The sequence below is a fragment of the Megalops cyprinoides genome, chromosome 19, assembly GCF_013368585.1.
Source record: "Megalops cyprinoides isolate fMegCyp1 chromosome 19, fMegCyp1.pri, whole genome shotgun sequence".
NCBI lineage: Eukaryota > Metazoa > Chordata > Actinopteri > Elopiformes > Megalopidae > Megalops > Megalops cyprinoides.
Window position 1 is genome coordinate 26,863,656 of NC_050601.1, and position 22,764 is coordinate 26,886,419.

Sequence of the window (22,764 nt, forward strand, 5' to 3'; positions counted from 1 at the left end):
CATTTCCAGTCACTTTAAGATCAGCAAGGCAAAAAATGGACAAGTGGCTCACATGGATAATTAAATTCCATTTTTCTTGGCTGCCTGGTCAGATCCAATACCCTAGTCTTAACTGTGATTATGAGCTTATTTTAACACTGGCTTGAGAGGAGATGAGTAGTTGTTGAAATATAAGAGCGTCCATGCACATTCTGGGTGTTGATTGCCCTACCTTCTGAATCTGTTATGAAGGTAATTGTCAGTACTCCGGCCCCCTAGCTGTTGTTTTGATGTTCTCCCTGTCTGTCAATGTGGTCCATGTGCTTTTGTTTACTGTTTTCCTTGTGTTCCAGCTCTGCCCCGCTCTCCTCCCTGTCTCCGCCCACCTGATTACCTGATTTCCTCCACCTGCCTGCTTGCCCACCTGTATCCCATCTCCTTGTCACCCCAGCCCTATATCTACCCTGCTTGTCTCTGTCTTGTTGCTAGTTTGTTGCAGTGGGGTTTATTTATTTATTTTTTTGGTGCTGCGCCTGTCTCATTCCCGCCTGTTATTCTGTTTCGTGTTTCCTTTGCTGACTTGGCCTGTTCCGCGACTTTGTCTCTGCAATCAGAACACTGCGTCCTTTCTCAGCAGGATGTTAATTATCACACGGCAGTTACAGCTCATGTTCTGTGATCCGTGGCCTGTGCTGACCTAGGCGCTGAGCGCTGCGGACAGGACGTGACCAAGTGGCGACTGGATCAGTGATGGGCGACTGATTGTCCCTGAGAGCAAGCAGCTGTCTCTGTGAACCCTTCTGTGCTTTGAGGGTGTACTGTGAGACATCCTTCTCTCCTTTGCATCTTCTCAAACAGAAGACCCTCAGGAGTAACAATATAAATGGTACAGAAGACTATAGACTACTTTCTGATACAAAGCTGGCGGAGAAAGCTCTATAATCAAAGAGGGCTATCTTGATCTTGCCTTCTTAATTCTGCATTACGTTTCATCCTAAAGATGTTTTGTAGGGTTGAAGTCAGGGCCCTGTGCTGGCCATTGCAATGTTCTGATGTTACACTCAAACACATGAAGTCATACCCATAGTCACACCCATTTTGCTGTAATCAGATGAGATGACCAATTACCTTTGGTAGGATTGCATACCTAAGAAATGGTCTGCACTGTGGAATCTGCAATGAGCAGGTCTTCTGATGAATCACACTGGCTAATCATAACTGGATGTCAAAATGTATGTCAACATATTGCACATAATTCAGTAACTACAAAGGAGTTAAACAGTATTCCTAAGAAGCAATTACCTATACTTTGTCTTGGTTATGCATACATATTTATTTTAATTTGTACAGGTAGGTGTTCTTCCTGCTAGGCTCTAGGCCTATCGCACCTCCACCGGTGCCCGCTTTGTTAGCTGCAGGGTCATCAGCTGGGGACCACTGCTCATAGACATTTCCTTTATCCCAGAACATCTCCTGGTGGCGGGGCAGTGAACAGGGATGTCTCCCTGACACCCCCTGCAGCTAATCTTCGACAGGAGTTGGTCGCTCCCCATGCCTTGTCCCATCTTCTCAGCCACAGCCAAAAGTGTCAGGGCTCCGCCCCCCTAGCTGTGGTGTTTTTGTTTTTTTCCCTGTCCATGTGCTTTTTGTTTTTCCTTGTGTTCCAGCCCCGCCCCGCTCCCCGCCTGGTCCCCGCCCTCCTGATTGCCCCATTACCTTCACCTGCCTGCCTGCCCACCTGCATCCCATCTCCTCATCAGCCCAGCCCTATTTCTACCCTGCTTGTTCCTGTCTTGTTTGCCAGTTCGTCTCAGCGTTTCTGTACCTGTTTCGTTCCCGCAGTTTTTTTTGGATTTCAGTATTCTCCGTGCCTGACTCTGCCTGCCCTTCGTCTTTGTTTTCTGCCTGCCGTTTTGTCCCTTTGCCTGATCGTTTGCCTGCCCGGTTCCTGATCCTGCCTGCTTCTGTTATTGACCCTGTTTTTGTCCACGGACTGCCTTCTGGTTTTCGACCCTGCCTGCTTTTGGTTTCGCTACGTTCCTGCCGTCATTAATAACCCCGCCTCAACCTGAAGCTCTCTTGGTCTGCGACTGAGTCCCTGCCTGAGCCCTTACAGTACGAACTGGCCACGATGGACTCAGCAGACCTACCCCAGCTGAAGACTGCACTGGAGCTGCAAGGCGCATTGCTGGGGGACCATCAAAGCCAGCTGGAAGCCATAGGCCGGTCCTTGGAGAGTTTTGCCACCAACCTTGCCGGCGTCACGTCCCAGCTGCTGCAGTTGCAGCAGCCAAGCCAGGAGAACCGCCCCGCACCGCCTGCGGCAGCTCCCCCGTCTGCCCCACCAGCTCTCCCGAGCTGGGAACCCCGATTGCCACCTCCCGAATGTTACGCGGGGAATCCGGGAACCTGTCGGTCGTTCCTCTCCCAGTGCTCCCTGGTTTTCGAACTCCAACCCTCCACGTTTCCCACGGACCGGGCGAGGATCGCCTACGTGATTACCCTTTTGACGGGACGTGCCAGGGAGTGGGGCACTGCGGTCTGGGATGCCGACGCCTCTTTCTGCCACTCCTTCGCCGCCTTCGCTGTGGAGATGAGGAAGGTCTTCGACCGCTCCAAACATGGTCGCGAAGCCGCGAGGGAGATGCTCCTGATCCATCAGGGGCGTCAGTCGGTGTCTGATTATGCCATTGACTTCCGCAGCCTCCAGCGGATGGAACACGGAGGCGCAGTACGACACCTTTCTCCACGGCCTTTCGGAGACCATCAAGGACGAGCTGTCCACTCGGGAGTTGCCGGTCAGCTTTGACGCCTTGGTGGATCTGGCCATCCGCGTTGATCAGCGCCTGTCACAGCGGCACCGGGAGAGAGGAGTCAGTGAACCGTGGATCCCCTCCCGTGAACCCCTGCCCACGCCAGCGACGCATAGCCCTGCTACACCGCCGCCTCTTTCCCCGGAGTCGATGCAAGTCGACCGCACTCGCCTGACTCGTCTGTCCCCGGCTGAGCGTCAGAGGAGGATCAGCGCCGGGGCGTGCCTGTACTGTGGTCAGCCTGGGCATTTCGTGGCAACCTGCCCAGCAAAAGGCCAGCGCTCACCCGTAGCTAGGGGATTACAGGTGAGCATCACCCCCTTAAGCCAGTCCCCTGAAGTCTGTCCTCTATTTTCTGCCACCTTGCTCGTCGAGGATCAGCCTCACGCGGTCTCCGTCCTGATTGACTCGGGGGCCGATGGGAGCTTCATCAACGCTGACCTGGCGGCCCGCCTGCATCTTCCCCGTGTCCCGCTGCACTCACCTCTGGAGGCCCATGCCATTACCGGGGCCCCGCTGGTCCGTATAACCCACGCCACTCCCCCTGTAGAAAAGGGCCACATGTGTATGTTTCTGTCTTTGTCTTTGTCTTTGTTTGCGCACCACCCCCACCTCTCACAGGCACTTGTTTACAACTCAGTTGAAACCTGGCCAAACCGGTCCTGCTGCTCCCCTTATCAGCAGGACCCCCACCGGTAACTCGAGGCACAGGCGCACCCCCAAGGATGGCCCCCAGGTCACCATTCGCCCTCGGACCTGCCCGTATCCTTTGGCCACCAATCAGGGCCTCAATAGGGCCGGGGATACGGGACAAGATAAAGGTGGTAGTGACCTCCCCCACCTCAGTACCACAACAATCTCTGGGAGGTGAAGAACTGGGGAGACCAAGCCTTTGGGGACCAAACCTTGTGCTGTTGTTGTGTGCGTCTGTGCCAAAGTAAGTAGTATGCATAACTTCAACTGGTTGTAATATAATTGCCTGTAGAGAGAGAGGGGAGTGCATGTTAATTAAGATAGTGTGTCCTTAATGTCTAAATGTTTTCATAGCCATTCCTGCAGTTTAAGTCTGTATGCCTCAATGCCTGTATGTATATTTTACATTCAATGGACCCAACAATACTGATCATTCTCCCTGCTTACCCTTTGCAGGGAACCACACACACACATGCACCACAAACCCTCGCATCCATCCGTTCAAAATCCCCAATAAACACCTGAACCCGGAACCTGACTCCTGTGTCCTGACCGACACCCCACTGTGATAGCAAACAAGCCTGAACCTAGTACGGGTGAAACTGCCCCCTCAGTTTCACCCCCTGTGAGCTTCCTCATCTCCGGCAACCATCGCGAGGAGATCGTTTTTCACATGTTAGACACCCCGCAAGCTTCCATAGTCCTGGGTCATCCCTGGCTAGCGCGGCATAACCCCCATCGACATCGACTGGCAGGGCAACAAGATCCTGGGCTGGAGTCCGTTCTGCCACTCCCACTGTCTGCATGAGGCCCTAGCTCCTGTGTCACCTGTCGCTTGCGCACCAGAGGAGTTTCCGGACCTTTCGGCAGTGCCGCCGGAGTATCTGGACCTGAAGCCTGTGTTCAGTAAGTCCCGCGCAGCCTCGCTTCCCCTGCATCGTCCTTATGATTGTGCGATCGACCTCCTGCCCGGCTCCTCACCACCTAGGGGGCGTCTGTACTCCCTATCCCCGCCGGAGACTGAGGCCATGAATCGCTACATCCAGGAGTCCCTAGCAGCTGGAATTATTTGCCCGTCTTCCTCACCTGCCGGGGCCGGCTTCTTCTTCGTTGGGAAGAAGGACGGCTCTCTTCGTCCATGTATTGATTACCGGGGTCTCAACGCCATTACTGTGAGAAACCGCTACCCCCTTCCGCTCCTGTCCTCTGCTTTTGAGTCGCTGCAGGGGGCCACCATCTTCACCAAACTCGACCTCCGCAACGCCTACCACCTGGTCCGTATCCGGGAGGGAGATGAGTGGAAGACAGCCTTCAACACCTCCACTGGTCACTATGAATATTTGGTTATGCCATTCGGGTTAACTAATGCCCCTGCCGTGTTTCAGTCACTGGTGAACGATGTCCTACGGGATATGCTGAACCGGTTTGTTTTCGTCTACCTCGACGACATACTCATTTTTTCTCGCTCCCTGTCCGAACACGTCCGGCATGTCCGTTGCGTTCTCCAGCGCCTGCTGGAGAATCACCTCTATGTCAAGGCTGAGAAGAGCGAGTTCCACCGAGACACCATCTCCTTCCTGGGTTTTGTTATCACAGCGGGTAGCATACAAATGGACCGGCGGAAGGTCCGTGCGGTGGAGGAGTGGCCCCGCCGCACCTCCCGTTGGGAGCTGCAGCGCTTCCTTGGGTTTGCCAATTTTTACCGCCACTTCATCCGGGACTACAGCACTGTAGCAGCTCCCCTCACGGCCCTGACATCTACCAACAGGGCATTCTCCTGGACCCCAGCAGCCGAGGCAGCATTTCGCAACCTGAAAGGCCGCTTCACTTCTGCACCCATCCTGACACAGCCTGATCCTGCCCGTCAGTTCATCGTGGAAGTGGACGCTTCGGACATAGGAGTGGGGGCCGTCCTGTCGCAACGATCGGCTGCCGATAACAAACTCCATCCCTGTGCGTTCTACTCTCACCGCCTCACGCCCACCGAGCGCAATTACGACATCGGCGACCGGGAGTTGCTAGCGGTGAAGCTGGCATTGGAGGAGTGGAGGCATTGGCTGGAGGGGGCAAAGACGCCGTTCCTGGTGTGGACCGACCATAAAAATCTGGAATATATCAGGTCGGCGAAACGTCTGAACCCCCGACAGGCCTGCTGGTCCCTGTTCTTTTCCCGGTTCGACTTCGCCCTGTCCTACCGACCGGGTACCAAGAACGGGAAACCTGACGCTCTCTCTCGCCAGTTCGCGTCAGCAGGCGAGACCCCAGAACTCAGCACCATCCTGCCTACCCGGTGCGTGGTTGCGGCGGTGCAGTGGGACATTGAGACCACCGTCCGCGCCGCCCTCCGGACCGAGCCGGGTCCTAGCTCCTGTCCCCTTAACCGCCTCTTTGTACCTCAGTCTGTCCGATCCCAGGTCCTGCAGTGGGGGCACTCGTCCAGACTTGCCTGCCATCCTGGCACCCGACGTACTGCGGCATTCATTAGTCAGCGGTTCTGGTGGCCCACCATGAGGGAGGACATCTCCAGCTTCATTTCCGCCTGCTCTGTCTGCGCCCGGAATAAGACATCCAACCAGCCGCCCGCCGGTCTGCTGCAACCCCTGCCGGTTCCCCGACGACCCTGGTCCCACATCGCGTTGGACTTCGTCACCGGCTTGCCCCCATCAGATGGTAACACCACTATTCTCACTGTCGTTGACCGTTTTTCCAAGTCTGTCCACTTCATTCCGTTGCCCAAACTTCCCTCCGCCAAAGAAACTGCGCAGCTGTTGATACATCACGTTTTCCGGCTGCACGGCCTGCCCTCCGACGTGGTGTCTGACCGGGGCCCCCAGTTCACCTCCCACTTCTGGAGGGCGTTTTGCAGATTGCTGGGCGCTACAGTCAGCTTGTCGTCGGGGTTCCACCCCCAGTCCAACGGCCAGACCGAGCGGGCGAACCAACAACTGGAGACGGTGCTGCGATGTCTGACGTCCCAGGAGCCGTCGGCGTGGAGCCAGCACCTGCCCTGGGTGGAGTACGCCGTCAATTCCCTGCCATCTTCTTCGTCGGGGCTGTCCCCTTTCCATTGTTGCCTGGGCTACCAGCCCCCTCTGTTTCCTGCCCAGGAGGAGGAGGTCGGCGTCCCCTCGGCAGCTGCGTTCATCCGGCGATGTCGCCGCACCTGGAGGCGTGCACGGCTCGCCCTGCTGCGAGCCTCAGCCCAGGCTAAGCGCTTCGCCGATCGCCGCCGCTCCAAAGCCCCTCGTTATCGCCAGGGTCAGCGAGTGTGGCTCTCCACCAGAGACCTTCCCCTCAGAACGGACTCCCGCAAGCTCGCCCCCCGCTTCATCGGGCCATTCCCCATTGCTAAGGTGATCAGTCCCGCAGCGGTCCGGTTGAAGCTGCCGCTCTCGCTCCGCCGTATACATCCCACCTTCCACGTCTCCAGAATCAAGCCCGTCTTCCGCAGCCCGCTCTGTCCTGCACCCCGGGCGCCCCCGCCACCCCGCCTGATTGACGGATCGGAGGCGTACACCGTGCGCCGCCTGCTTAAGGTTCGGCGACGGGGGCGCGGACTCCAGTACCTGGTTGACTGGGAGGGCTACGGTCCTGAAGAGAGGTGCTGGGTCCCTGCCAGGGACATCTTGGACCCCGCCCTCATCCGGGACTTCCACCGCCAGCACCCTGGCGAACCCGCTGTGACGCCTGGGGGCGTCCGTGGGGGGGGGGGGGGGGTACTGTCAGGGCTCTGCCCCCCTAGCTGTGGTGTTTTTGTTTTTTTCCCTGTCCATGTGCTTTTTGTTTTTCCTTGTGTTCCAGCCCCGCCCCGCTCCCCGCCTGGTCCCCGCCCTCCTGATTGCCCCATTACCTTCACCTGCCTGCCTGCCCACCTGCATCCCATCTCCTCATCAGCCCAGCCCTATTTCTACCCTGCTTGTTCCTGTCTTGTTTGCCAGTTCGTCTCAGCGTTTCCGTACCTGTTTCGTTCCCGCAGTTTTTTTTGGATTTCAGTATTCTCCGTGCCTGACTCTGCCTGCCCTTCGTCTTTGTTTTCTGCCTGCCGTTTTGTCCCTTTGCCTGATCGTTTGCCTGCCCGGTTCCTGATCCTGCCTGCTTCTGTTATTGACCCTGTTTTTGTCCACGGACTGCCTTCCGGTTTTCGACCCTGCCTGCTTTTGGTTTCGCTACGTTCCTGCCGTCATTAATAACCCCGCCTCAACCTGAAGCTCTCTTGGTCTGCGACTGAGTCCCTGCCTGAGCCCTTACAAAAAGCTTGCCTTCTCCACCTCCTCCGATACTTCCCTGGTTGCCTTATGCAGTTTTCCTCCCTGTAGCCCCAGGTCCTTGAGGAGATGCATCATCGAGTCTCCCACAAAGCCTCTACCATCCACCTTCACTGGGTACAGCCCCACACTCCGTCCACCTTCCCTGGACTCCGCGACCAGGTCCGCATATTTTGCCCTCTTCCTTTCATGGGCTGCCTCCAACCCCTCTTCCCAAGGCACTGTCAGTTATCAATTATGTGTTGTACACATAAACATAGAAAAAGTTAAGGATTATATATATTCTCTAACTTGTTTGCATTTTTGTTCATTTAGGAGCAGTATGAAATATTTCTTCCTGTCCCCTCATCTGTGTAAACAACATTGCATTTGTGACTGGCCATTTGTGTGTAAATGACACCTCATTTGAAATGAAGCAGTTGTGTAAGGTTTTGCATTTGCAGTAAGGCATATATGTATGGAGTGGTTTTGGAAGACCATTTATAGTGTCTTTATTAGGTCTATTGCACTAGGACATTTTGGTAAAGGGTGTACATTTAGCAGATATTTGTCTATAAAGTGGTGTATCTGAAGTAGGGCATTGTTAAAAATTGTCAGGTTTGCAGTGAGGGATTTGTGTAGAAAGTGTTGTTTTTGTCAGCATATGGCCCTGAAACACCCCACAGTTATTTTTCCCAATAACAGTAGCAGCATGCCAGCGTCCAGCCCCCGGCCGGCGTGCCATTCCGGGTGCGGCCTTGGCTGGTCCCGCGGGTGCCAAGCAACCAGCCTGGCCCCTCTCCCAAAATTTTCAGGCCACCTGAGTCCAACAAAAAACTATTGCTCCTGTGATGGGTTTCTGTTTATGTACAAACCGGAGAAGAGCTGATATGATACATTATGGACAGGCCAGTGCTATTCACCCTAAGGCCCAGGAAAAGTGATCAGTCAGCCACATCAAACATGTCTGTCAGTCTTGACAGACCAACCCTCTGGTGTGCACTTGGGGACCCCTCTCTTCAGGTTTAACCCACAAATGTTTCATATTTTTCTCAAAACTGTCCCATTCTCCAATGTGCTTCAATACAAAATGATGAATGTTTGGTTTGAGATGTCTAATGGAAATTCTGGCAATATGTATTTTCATTTCTGTTATGTGTCATGCATCAATCCTTGATTTTAGCTAACACTCTGCTCTGATGATACCAGAGGGCAGTGGAGGGTTTGTTTTAAAATGCAATGCAATGTAATAGGTCTCTTATAAGTAGAACACCACTACATCAAATAACACTATTTCAAATTTCTCCCAGGGTTGGTATCCGACACAGGGCTCTAGGTGGGGGAGAAGCCAAAGTTCTGGTAACCGAGGTGGTCTGTTGGTGTTCAATAGGGGTCGGTGAGCAATGGTTGCAGGTAAAGTGATCTGCTCTGGGCTTACCATTGCTGGTGGTATTGACATAGTATCTGCGCCCTTGGGGTGACATGAAGCACTTCCAGCTCTGGGGGAGGGGGGCGTTCTCAAACTCGTCTCCAGCTAAGTGTCTAGAGGATGCTGAATTCTGCAATACACAAAAAGCACATGCAGTTTATATGTTACAGAACACATTAAGAAACCTGTAATTTAATGTTAAGTACACAATGTTAAGTGAGGTGTAAAATACACTTCAAAGACACTAAAACAGAGTTAAGTAAAACATCTAAAAGAACAGCTCCTTCCCATTCCCTGAATCACTAAATATCTGAATTACTAATCACTGCAAAACATGCCCTCAGATGCAGATGGCATGGCAGTAATTTGTATACTAGAGATGCCTCTGCACGCTACAGAATCTTGCAAAAACAAGCCCCATGGCTTTTATTGACTCTGAGAAGTGTGCTCGCCGAGTTGCAGCATTCCACTAAACTGGTGACAACAGTCAGCTCAACACACATTAAAACCTAAACCATGGACCAATAAATCTGAGGTGTCAAAACGCAGCAATGCAAGCAGGCCAAAAGGGACTAGGAGCATTACAAGTGCTTTCTACAGTGAGTGGCGCAACAGGCAGCTGCTACCAATCACTGTCCAGCAACATAACTCATGACTGGTGACAACTGGTATGCTGCAGCTTGACATGGGACACAGAAAATGAACCTCTCCAGTTCTCTTTCCATTCAGGTTTGCAGAAGGTTCTGAGGCACGGAGACAGCTGCTACTAAATGATGTTAGAAAAGGGAAACATTATTGGTGTTGTTAACCCAGTGAAGCACTATATTACGGCACAACAGTGAGTCTGATCCATTTCGCTTACTTCTGTGACCCACAGTATGCATGTGACCCCCAGTTTGAAAGTGCAAGGGTCAGGAAAAGAATTGGGAATGAATTTCGCAGCCAAAGTGAAATATAAAATCTGGGAAACAGCTAATCACCTGTATGGGGAGGTAAGCAGGGAGAAGCAGAACTGGGTAGAAGTAACGCGTCATCACACAGACATCCTTATTAATTTACAGTGCATGAGATAGTTACATTTCAGTAGATACGAACTTCAAGTAAAAGCACGAAGGTTGTGATCGATGTGGGTATCTGTCAGTGCTCCCGCCCCCTAGCTGTAGTGTTTTTGTTTTTTTCCCCTGTCCATGTGCTTTTGTTTTCCTTGTGCTCTAGCCCTGCCCTGCTCCCTGCCCGGTTCTCCACCAGCCTGATTGCTCATCGCCTTCACCTGCCCGCCTGCACACCTGCTCCCCATCCCCTTGTCAGCCCTGCCGTATATCTGCCCTGCGTGCCTCTGTATTGTTGCTAGTTCGTATCAGTGTTTTCTGACTGTTTCGTCCCCGCCGGTTTTTCCCGTCTGTTTGCTGTTTGCTGTTTCCTGTTTCCCGTTTTTGACCTGCCTGTTTTTTGATCTGTTTATTGCCTGCCGCTCTGTATTGTTCGCCCGATCTCTCTGCCTGCCCGTTGTTCGACCCTGCCTGTTCCGACTTTCCCATACCTGGATTTCCCCTTGGACTGCCTCTCTGGTTTAGACCCTGCCTGTGAAGTGTTTAACGATCTGCTTTGCGATTTCATTAAATCTGCCCGGAAACCGACGCACTTGTGGTCTGCGATTGAGTCCTTGCCTGAGCTCCTGACAGTATCACAGTAGTTTATTAAAATAAGGCTTGGAGTCCTATGAAAAAATTTCACTTGGCCACAGGCCGAGGTAATTAATCCCCCTTGGGAAGTCCCAAACAGGGAAAAGAAAGGGGGAGATGAAGTGGAGGAGGGATGTTGTGAACAGCTGAAATGGCAAGGAAGTGGAATTTTCATAGTTTACTATGGGTTGTTTTGTTGAGGTTTGGTTAATTGCATAGGGATTACCTTATATTTCTCGTCCTGACTCTTTTTTTGGAACTTCCAGAACAAACTCTTGTAATAATAGGCTATCTCAAGCCGTTTCCACATATGAACTCCAGACAAAGTACGGAGAATCAGGTCCGGAAATTGAAATGCCTTTTCACACATGTAGCATGCAACAGGCCGGACGCATTCTCACCTATTGGAAATACTCCGCTTTGGTTTAGGTGAGGGGCGGCGCCTGGGTAGAGCGTGCAGGAGGCAGGACATGACGCAAAAACTACGCTGCAGAAATCACAGTGGCTGCTTTCAAAACCGTCTACTGCATATTTTGTACTGCATACTACACAAGTATATACTGTATACTGCGTGCTATTTTTCAGTGTAGTACCCAGTATACGACCATTAATAATTGCATTTGTAGTATGTTACATTGTCGTGTGAAATCATTGCGAGTTTAGAAACATCCAGATTTCCTCATGGTATTTTCCAGTTAGACAACACTTGCATTCTCACGAGTGAAAAGTATTTACGAGATCACCTAGAGTATTTTCAGGTTTTTTCTTTTCAATGTCTTACCTTTCGGTGATACAGGTACATAATGTGGCACGGAGGCGGAGAAGGCGAACATAGCTATTGTACTTTTGGGTAGCCTATAAAAAAATCAGACGTATCCATCCAAATGGTGCTGCCGGTACACATAATTTATTATTGATTATACATTTATTATAACAAGAAGGTAAGTTTTTGTTGTTCGCTATGTAATGTTAGGTCACCAGTTCACCTATCTCACTATACCTATCACTATTACTTAGCTACAGCTTAGCTAGCTACTAATCAGATAATAAACTACTAACCAATGTTATTAATCATCGTAAGAGACAAGTTTTGGCAGTATAGCTATAGCTAACTATCTCTTTAATGATCTTTGGACTCAAAATAGCATGTATTTGAACGTATCTGCAATATCAACAAAACAGTGGAAAGCAATGTACAGGCACGCAGAAAAGAGTACGAGGCAGATGTTTGTATTCTTCCGGTTTTGCGCCAGTCGCTTGATAGAAAGACAGAAACGTCATCAACACGCCCACTCACTCGAGGTGTATTCTCTGGAACGTTGCCTGCTCTGTTCACACACGGGCTCACTCCGACATGAGGTGGACTTTTTACTAGGGAGCTGGCGGAAAGAAGTCCGTCACATGTCCGGTCTGACTGATTCGGACATTTGCGTTCTCACATACAGCTCCTCCGGGTAAGGGCCGGATACGTTCCAGCGTCCAGTGCATTTGTGAAAGGGGCTTCAGAGTGTCCTCCATAATAGGAAGAAAATAGGCGTGCCCTTGGAGTGACTTCCAATTCATTTCAGGGGTGATCCAGAGAGCCAGAACATCACTTTTATACATCGGGACATAATTTATGATGCAGTGACAACAGGCGCTGACAGAGCAGCTGTGCCTAAAAATCATCATTTCCCCCCATTATCTGGAGATGAGATTATTGCTTCTGCATGCAAAAGGAGGTGTAGGGGGCAGGGGATGGGTCAGGGGATGAATCTAGGACTGCAAGATAGCACTGTGTAGACCTTCATACTCTCTCTTAATGAAAATTGAGTCCAGCTTACATACAGCGGCCTTGGTACCGGCCTATCACACAATTGTGCTGCACACCAGGCTCTAAACCTTCAACTGCCTCTGTCCTCCGAAAGCCATCTAGCAGTGGGGGAGAGAGACCTCCTGAGCACCAAAAGGGATGAAGCTGTCATGCCTTATTTGTGGCTCACTGATCTAAACCAATGATAGCGTCTTGCTACGGAGATCAAAGTCACTTGACTGCTTCAGACAAAACCAGGTGGTTGACAGCATGGTGGAAGCTCTTCCCCCCATGGAGTTCATGAGACCTCACTTTCCAATTGCTGCGTCCCTCGTCACACTCAAGCTACTAGTAGGGAGAAGAAAGAGGTCACTCGAAGACTTCAAAGCACCTCTGGGTATCCACTTATCTGTTGTCATTTTCCTTTGTGGGTGGTGCATGTCAGATTTAGCAACCCCCTATCACTATTCTGCAGATTTTGCCCAATGTCACCCAGCTGGTATTGCACTGTGCTGGTTATGCCACCTCTGGTTTGCTTGTAGGGGGCATCGTTTGTCAACAGTAGGCTGCCTTTGGTCCATCTATTAACTCTACTAACTTTTTGAAATCCCTTGTGTTTGTCTTGCCAATTCAAAGTGTTCAGTGGTGTGACGTGAAGTGCTCCCAGTTTGTACAAATTAAGACAGCAGTGCAGAGTAGCAAGCAAAACAAAGACACCTGTGAGTAACTGTAATTTAAACAATCACAGCTGAATTACGGTCACTCACAGGTGTCTAATTTAAACAATCACAGCTGAATTACGGTCACTCACAGATGTCTTTGTTTTGCTTGCTACTCTGCACTGCTGTCTTAATTTGTACAAACTGGGAGCACTTCACGTCACACCCACATGATAAATCAGTAGCCCATGTTATCAACACCTTGCACCCCATATTATCAGTAATTCCCAGATCCTTCTCACTCTCTGGCAGTTGAGTCTGATAAGATTTGGGTTTAATTAACAATGGCACATTTCACAAAGCACAATGTCTTTAATCTTTTCCCTTTTTGTTGAAATCTTCATATAATCTCCAGTGGTGTAATCCACCATCAAACACAACAGTATAGCAGGGGCTTCATTTCTGTTTCATTTCTTTTTCTCGAGCCTGTCCGGCTATATGCTGTGTGACAGTGCCCTGCAGAGGAGTGAAGCGCGCCAAATGCTGGGGCAGGGTTGTGTGGGGGGCGGGGAGGACACTTTTTTTTGATGTGTGATGTTAAAGAGATTCCACTCTCTCAAGAGTAGAAGGCTGAGTTCAGGAGCTGTGGCAGCGTGTGGCGCGTGCTATTTCAGTGCACAGTTGATTGCTACGCTGTGATGGTGGAGTATGTTTTACCTTTTGACATATCCACATGCTGGTTCTGCCATTTATTTGCATAGCAGACATGCTGATTAGGGGCAACTTACCTGGCTTCTACTTCTATTGTGTTTTATATATTCTGGCTTGCATTTTCATCCATTCATACAGCTGTATATTTGCTCAAGTAATCAGCAAATGAATTGCCTTGCTCAAGAGTACATCTGCCATGTACGAGAGAGACTTGAATCTGCAATGGTCTCTTACACAATGTTAAGAAAGGAAAAATTCAGGATAAAGAAATTCTTTAAGGTCCTCCTGTAGCGGACAAGTGATTAGCATCAGTGTTTTCATGGTTAACCCTCTCTGGTGATGTTTAATTAAATTGCAGGCCATCTCCCAATATTGTAGTTTAAACCAAGGTATGAGTTCTCACCTTGTTTTGTTAAACTCCACATCTATTAAATATTCAGATTTAATGCAGTCTATGTGATGCTTAAGGCATTATCTTGGCTCGGGAGTAGCAAACATAAGCAAAGGCTGAGGGAACCTTGATAGCGGTTGTTTGCTAATCCAGACAAAAATCTCTTTATTTTTTGTGGTGTGTCACCAATTCCTTGCTTGTGTTTTGCAGCAACACATAGATTAATGCATCCTTTAGCGTAATGCTCATGGATCTGCTCGGCGCCCCACCTAAACCATTGTCTGCAGATAAAAAGGTCTCCCTCAAGGGGAAAACAGGAGTTACTCATGGAATTTGGCTGGCATGAAAATAAAGGGAGGCGCTTCCTTCCTGGGAAACAGAGACCAGATTTTAAACCTAAAACCACCTTTTCGATCAAAATCTCCCTTCATGAACCCATCTATATCTAACAATGGTTTATATCGAGTGACCACAGAATGGAAAGCACTTCTTCCATAGTGGTATGTTGAATTGTCGTGAGCTCATCACCGAAATAGATCTAATAACAGAAAAACAAGGCAATGGCAACTGAAAAGAAACAAACCTGTGTCTAATCAGAAAATGAAAATGGAAAAGTTTTCTTAAATACACTTGGATTGTTTCTAGTTGCTGTGGGGTAGCAGGTCCCCCCTTTGGACTTGGTGGAGATGTTTAAGCATGCCACAGGATTTAAAGAAGGGAGGCCTGTCACCAGTCCACTAAAAGACCACACTCTGTGTGAGTCTGAAGTGTAGTATGTAAACTATTCCAAACAAAGGAATAGTAGAATAATTCCATGCACAGATGTACCGGAACAGTAACGGTGTTGCACAAACCCAAAATTACAGTAATTAGGGGGATGGTGCTACGGTGAATGCAATCATCCAACTGTTTCCACAAAACTTGTTGAATCCAGAAATTAAATAATGCAGAGAGGGCTGAATGTAGCAATGCGGAAGTGTAGCATTGGGATTTAATGAAAAAAAAAGAAAAAAGTTGGCCTCATTTGTTTTGTTGCCAGGGTTTATATAGTAAATCCCTAAAAGGAAAATCACACTGTACCTTCATTCAGTTTAGTGCTTCAGTTTCTCATGAAGCAACATCCTGGTAATCTTTTAAACCAGTAAATATATGCTAACTCTTGACTGGGACATAGTGGCTTAACAGTATAAATCAGTCAACAAAGTAAACATAATCACCCAGAAGTAGAAAACTAAAGATATAGCAAGATTTTCACTTAAAGCATTTAAAATATGGTAGGTTGACCACTTTTCATTACACTGCACAATGATATGTATAATGAGTTACGCACCGCTTTGGTGCCATCATTAAACATATTTTTTACCTGTAAATAAGTAAGCTAATGGGTACAGCTTTTAGAAATATAAATGACTGATTTTATCACACATGAGGCAGCAGAGGACTTAACATCTCTGTGCTGTAGGATTTCACACTTCCCTTGGCATCAGGCATTGAAGTACTGTAGAATGGCTGCCAAGTTTTCACAAAGAATTTAAAAAAGTGCAAATCCATTGGCCACCCTGCTAAGTTCCCAAATCTTACTGAGTCACTCTCTCTTCTGTTTCTCTCCAGGACACTCCAGGGCCAAAGACATGGAAGCCAACTTTCTCAAGGATGCCAAACATAGAAACCTTCTTTAATTTAGAGTACCTCAACAGTGTCTGATCCTCTACTAATATACTTGAGGGTTTACTGCCCTGATCTGAGAACACTGCTTTGTTACTAAGGACCTCTGTCATCAGAGAGTTGCACATTGTGTTACATGCCCACTTGATGACATCATCAGCACATACAGTTCTGCAGTTCTGTATGACACCAAAAGATGTTACAATAACACCATAACATTAATCAATTGTAGAGTTCAAAACACACCTTACATTTGTATTATGCAAGAAGCTACAACACAAGAGAAGGATCCTGCTTGATGTATGCACATGTCCTATGTGAAATAAATTAGATGTAGACCCTTAGACATGCTGAGAAAATATACTGCACATTTTTTGCTGGATGTATACATGTAACAATAAAAAACTGATGCATTTCTTGTCAGTACATAAGGGGAGAGCATAACATATATAAGTACTGTATATATACTGTACATATTCTATGCTATATATACTGTACTGGACTTCACTAAGTATCTGTCACATTCACTGGTATGTTAGCACCAAGACAAGTGGAGGTCTTGTTTTTGTCTGGTGGCAACAAAATGAAGTTTGGACTGGTTCAAACTGAAAGCTCATGTGACAGAAAACATTTTTAAGAAGTATGATAAAACTCACAGTCTGAGCCAAAAGAATCTAGAGTGAGTTTCATTTAAAAAGATACCCCTCCTTATTTTTAAATGATTAAATAGTTACAAACCTAATTTATTTTTTTCCTGAATGTGCAATCTTTGTGAGGCAAAATAGCAAAGTAGTAGAGAATGAATGGAACAAATTAGATATGTCTGCCTAGAAATGTGTTGCCCTTTCACTACAGTGGGGCGCTTATTAGTCACAAATGCATAATGACTCCTAATAAACCAAAAGCTAGTGTGAATTGTGTATTTCTGAACCTAAAGTTGTAGATTTCTCACAGCTCGTGAAACACTCTGGGCCAAGATGCGTTTGGAAAATCAACACCTCATGCTCTTCAGCGCGGTGCACAGTCTCAGAGACACAGCAAAAAATATTCTGAAAACAGACTATCCCCTCAAAACCCACGGGACACTCCCAATCTGCTGTTTCTCTATCTGCAGCCCCAGAGCAAAGTTCCGCAGGCTGCCCAGTAACTGTCCTCCCAAAGTAGAGTAGTAATAATAAAAAAATCAGACCTTGTAAAAGAACAGAGCTCTACATTTTATGGCATGGGGTCTGATGATGAAAGGCACAATCTCGTGTGTTGCGAGGCTGGCTAATAAACACATTAAACAGCCAGATGATGCTGGGTGGGATTTTTTTTCTCTGTCGAGGAACACTGCTTCATTTCCTCAACAGAACAGGAGGACATTTGATGGAAGCATAAGGGCAGTCGCCATCAACACTGACATATTTAGCCCCTGAAAGTGTGACAGAGATGAAAGCAGTTTTTGAAGCCCTGATACAGGGAGACAATTGTGTGGTGGAAACTGTTAAATAAGAGCACTAAATCTGCACACAGCTCAAGCCACAAGGCTCCTGCCAAAAAAGGAAAAAACTTTCACCCACCAAAATGAGCAGAGGACGTACGGCAAAACTTTCTGGATTTATTCCGCATTGGGACATGTTTTGCCCTAATTTCTGTAATTTTGAGTTGACCAAAATATGGGGAAGTAAAAGTAGGACCTGCCCTAGGGTGACTGTCTGGCTGCTGAGTTGAGCTTTGGATGTGTCTGATTAGCGTTATGCCTTGAAACAACTGCCATACACCTTAATGTTACATTTAGCAAAGTGCTTGTCATAAGCGCAAGACTGAGCCCTGTGGCTGAAGGACAATACTGGCTATGATGTCCGCTGACAGTAACTAGGAGCCCACAGCAGTAGAACAAAGTGGCTTCAGTCTACTGGGGAGAGGGGTGGGTAGGTCAAGTGGAGTCCCTTTGTCTCACTACCTGAAACTCCCCACAATTCATCAGGTGCCTTTAAGTTGCTAGGGCATCATCAGAGGAGTAGCGCCTGTCATCCAATAGGCATCCACTCCGCTGTGGGGCACTGTGGGACTTGTAGTGTGAAAAACAGCCATTGGCTGTGTGTGAGTGCATCAGAGAATTGCAGTCACCTCGTCTTGGTACTCCTGCATTAGTGAAGAAACCATTGCCGATTCCAAAACAGGGTTGCAAAAAGGGTGAAAATGCATTCAAAAAGCAACTGCTCCTTCTAGATGAAGTGAGTTATCACCCCTGGCTTAGACAATCTTAACGTGACTTCCCATCAGCCCCAGCTCTCCTCCTGCTTACATCTGAAGAGATCATCATGGTATAGGCACTTCAATATGAGAGCTTTTTGTTTTAACCTATTACATTACATTATTATTATTTAGCAAATGTTTTCATCCAGAGCAATTTATAATTTTCACACATTATCCATTAATACAGCTTGATATTAACCGAGGCTATTGTGGATTAAGTACCTTGTCCAAGGATAAAGTGGCAGTGCCCCAGCAGGGAATCAAACCACCAACCTTGCAGTTATGAGTCTTGTTCGTTACCACTATGCTACAGTACTGCCCCTATTCAAAGCTCAATTCTCTCCCTGTTCGCAAAGTTTGAACCAGTTTTCCATGTGGCGCAAAGACTCAGGTGGTACTAGGCCCACTCTCCCTCTGCTCTAGCTCCCAGCCAGACACTTATGAATACATTAGACCGTTACATAAATATGTGAAGGAAGAAATTACAGTGTAGCATTTGTTATTTCCACACCAGATCTTGCTTTCAGACTGGATCATTTAAACATAAAATGCTGCTTTTGTTATTAGGTCAGGTTGCTTTTCAGAACAACAAAGCTGTCATAAATCTGACAAAACTACTGTATTAAAGACATTCTCCTTGTTTTCTATTGTGCCTTCAAGATGTGCCTTCATCATGGTTTATTACACTACAGCGCTCTGTTTAAAGCACTGATTCTTAATCCTGGTCCTGGGGCCCCCCTGCTCTGCACGTTTTTCCATCTTTCCCTGCTCTACCTTCCTGACTGAACTCATCAGTAGCACTTTTGATTAGCTGAGCACACCTGATTTAATCAAGAGCATGTTAGTCATTTCAATCAGGTGTGTTTGGAGCAAAGATAAATAGAAGATATGCAGGACAGGGGGGCTCCAGGACTGAGAAACACTATCAATGCCAAACATGAGCGGTACACATCAGCGGTTCATGAGCGTTTCATTTTTACCAACAGCTAAATAATCAAGCACAGAATTTCTGAAGAAGGCTGACACATAAAAGTCTGCCAAATCTTATCATTAATGGAGACCAATTAAAACTCAGAACTAGACTGTTAAAGCCAAGCCCTTACCATGGTGCTGGTCTGACCAGATCCAATTACAGAGATGTGGCCTCTTGAGAAGCAGAGTTGTAATGGCCCTGGGAGAATTATGAAGCCACTGGGAATGCTCACCGAGGGATGAGACCTCTTAAGAATGAGCAATGGAAACATGTGTCATGAATATGAGTCCTAATTATGCACCCCAGATGACCCATAATCCCCCACGCTCACAGCTAAGGCTTTGGTAAGGAGCGAAATGGACAATCTTCCAGTTCCAGTGCTGTAAATTTCTTTTATTTTCTTTTTTCATTCTCCTCTCAACGAGGGGGAAAAAACGTGTTCTGTTCTCTGGGTTTTCTTGTTTGGCTCCTTTTTTTCTCGGGTCTCCAGATGTGGGTCTCTGAGGCCACGGTCCCGGATGACTGCGAGGCCTGCTTTTAGCCTGCCGGTCGCACAATGGCTGACACTGTGAGCCAGCTCCCTGCTGCAACAAGGCCTGCTCTGTGTCCATCTGCTGCCCCTCAGAGCCGTCCTCCATCGTCCATCAAAATTCATCCTCTACAACCCCCCACTTCCCAAGTACAGCTGCTGTCTGAGACTCCCACATTACCACAACAAATGATAGCTTCTCATCTGAGAAGGAGAGCCTGGCCATTGTATTGCAGCCATGGGATGTGAACCGGGGGTTGGAGGGGGGGAAGCAGCTAAATAAGACACTCAGAAATGCAGCTTTTTCCACGGCATTGTGCTGTAGCCCCAACAAATGAGACTTTGTTGTCCAATTTCTCTTCTGGTCTATTTGCTAATGGCCTGACTTGCTCCTCAAGTGCAGATATTAATCTCCTGGATAGGGACTTGGGAGAGTCTAAGACTTTTAGATTTGGAGAGTGTACCCAGTGGGAGAAGACAGGTGACACATCACCTGCAGAGTCTGCCAGACGAATGACATGATCAACAACAAAGCCCTACAAGTATTCATGTAAAGCATGCAAACAAAGCCTCTCAGATGCACTCGCCAGCTTGAGAGAAACACCTGCCTCTGTTTAAAAGCAACACAGTTGTTTATGACACAACCAGATTTCAGAATATGTATGTGAATCATCAAGCAATCTGCAACAAAACAGTGTCTTGGTTTGTATTGAAATGCACATATGGTCACTAAACATGGTTTGCAGAGCTGTCCAGAGCTGACTCTGCACAATTAGCAAAATGGCTGCTTAACTCAGCAAGTGCAAAATCCATGTTTACTCTTTCCTCCCTAAGGTAAATGAAGAGTTAAAAATTCAGGCACCCTTTTCTTGTAGCAAGTCATGTATTGCCTATTTGGTATGTTTAAGCACCAGTTTGACTGTGGGGTGGTGTACAGTACATGGTGTAATGGACAAAAAAGAGCAAACTGCACTTGACCCTTAGCTTCCCCATTATTGACATTACTGTAGCATATTTGTCAAGCAGCTTTTCTCCTTACTCACCATGTGTGTTTGCCTCTAACTGAACCTGATGCACCATGTGACATATTAACACTGGTTTTAGTGTAAGTGTGCATGAGAACACATTAGTGTGGTGAGAAAACCAACTTGCTCCATAGGTGGCACAATTGCACTGTCCTTACCCAAAGAGCAAAAGAAATTAAAAGAAATCAGTGGCTTTTTCAAAGCAAAGAGAAGCAAAGGTTTTTTTGTGTGTGTGAGAGAAAGGCAAACCCCAAAATGATCAGAAACTCTGAAAGGACATAACTGCAATAAAAATTTTCCTCATCCCACAGAAAGTGATGTACGCAAAAAAGAAACATTTCCACAGTGTCTGTATCTCCTAAAAGGCTGTTTTACTATAATTGAAAACGTTTACAAAAACCAGTCTCTGGTCACCCAGAGTCTCCACACTGATTATTTTCGGTTTTGTCATTCTGAGAATTCAGAAAATACCCGTGGGGCCTATACGCAGAGTGCTCTCTGGGATGGATGTGAATGCTTGTGGTTCGCTGAAACAAGGAAGAGGATTTCATGGTTCTCTTAAGACTCAGGGGAGTGAGCTTTGCCTGAACATTTCTTTAACATGGTCCACTTTTTACCATATCTAATATGACACAGTGCATGCAAGTTAAAGTTAAAGTTGCACATTACAGAAAAAGAATGCCCTCATATGTTACATATACTGTACATATAAAGCAAACACAATGAGATTATTCGAAGTGACCCGAAGGAAATCGGAATTTTCTCATTAACATACGCCGTCTCACGCAGCCCCCCAAGCTCAACCCCCCACCAATGTTCAATACATGACATTACGTTACATCATTTAGCAGACGCTCTTACCCACAGCAACTTATAAGCGCATCACTATGCTAAGAACAGACATCGTAAGGTATTACAAGAGGTCAGTAAGATAGCCTACATAGTTAGGTGCAAGGCTAATATGTAGTTTTTATTTTTTATTTCTTTAAATAAAGGTAGGTAGGTAGGTAGGTAGCCTGTGTCGCTGCCCAAAATTACATCCTTGACAACGAAAAATACAGCGAAAAGAGCAACAACTGTGATCTTAGGAGAAGAAGACAGTGATACGGCATAAGTTTAAGATAATGTTCTGCAGGTTCTGTGCTATTCATGACACGACCCATGTTTCACATAGCAGACCTGCTGGGAAATTTTTGTGACCTCAGTTCAAGAATGGCTCTCCCCGACAGACGGCATTGGTAATAGAAAGAAAAGTCATTCGCATCAGTGTTCACTCCATCCGTATCCAACCGCAGTTTGGCTTACCTCTACTACCTGGACGTAGCTTGCAGGAAACCATCCTCTTACACCGTCTCTTTCTCCCTCCCACCAACCACCGTCCAGTGCTTGAATCAGTTTAATAACGTCGCCAACCTCGAAATTCAGTCCTTGTTCATGCCCATCTCCGCTAAAGGGGTATAAACCTTTACAATAAGCCCCGGACATTGCGAAATAAGAAACACGCAAGTGTCCAAAACTAATGAAAGTGCCAGTTAACGTTATTTGCGTTTAAAGGTACATATATACTTTCTTTCTTTAAGTATAGTTGCACCAATTTTTAAAGTAGGTATCAATTGTAAAGAATAGGTTAAGAGGCAGAATCTCGTTCCCACAGCCTGTTGCCAACCTACGCAATCCGCGTTGCAGGTCTGCGGCGCTCTCCTCTTCAAATAGGGTTGTCGGAAGTAACGTTTCCTCATTCAAGTGTTGCACAGTTCTAACATCAAGCTTTCCTTTGCGGAATACCATGCAGCGGGAGTTACTGAGGGGCAGCTGCGCGTTTTCACACACGCTTCAGTAATGTCTTTTTTTTTTTTTTTTTTTTTACCACAATGTGGTGGAAAATGTTTGATTAAGGGTATACCCCATATGTAAATTATGAGTATTGCCACTTTACTC

General features: G+C 47.5%; 1 protein-coding gene across 1 annotated transcript in view; it reads right to left on the reverse strand.

The window, feature by feature from the left end:
* Positions 1-22,491, reverse strand: part of LOC118794740 (growth arrest-specific protein 7-like) — a 53,367-nt gene extending 30,876 nt beyond the window's left edge. The window contains exons 1-2 of the mRNA XM_036553000.1: positions 22,132-22,491; positions 9,168-9,288 (exon numbers count right to left, since the gene is read on the reverse strand). Of these exons, the coding sequence (XP_036408893.1) occupies positions 9,168-9,288; positions 22,132-22,311 (301 nt within the window). The 5' untranslated portion in view covers positions 22,312-22,491. The remainder of the gene's footprint in view (positions 1-9,167; positions 9,289-22,131) is intronic.
* Positions 22,492-22,764: the final 273 nt, after the last annotated feature.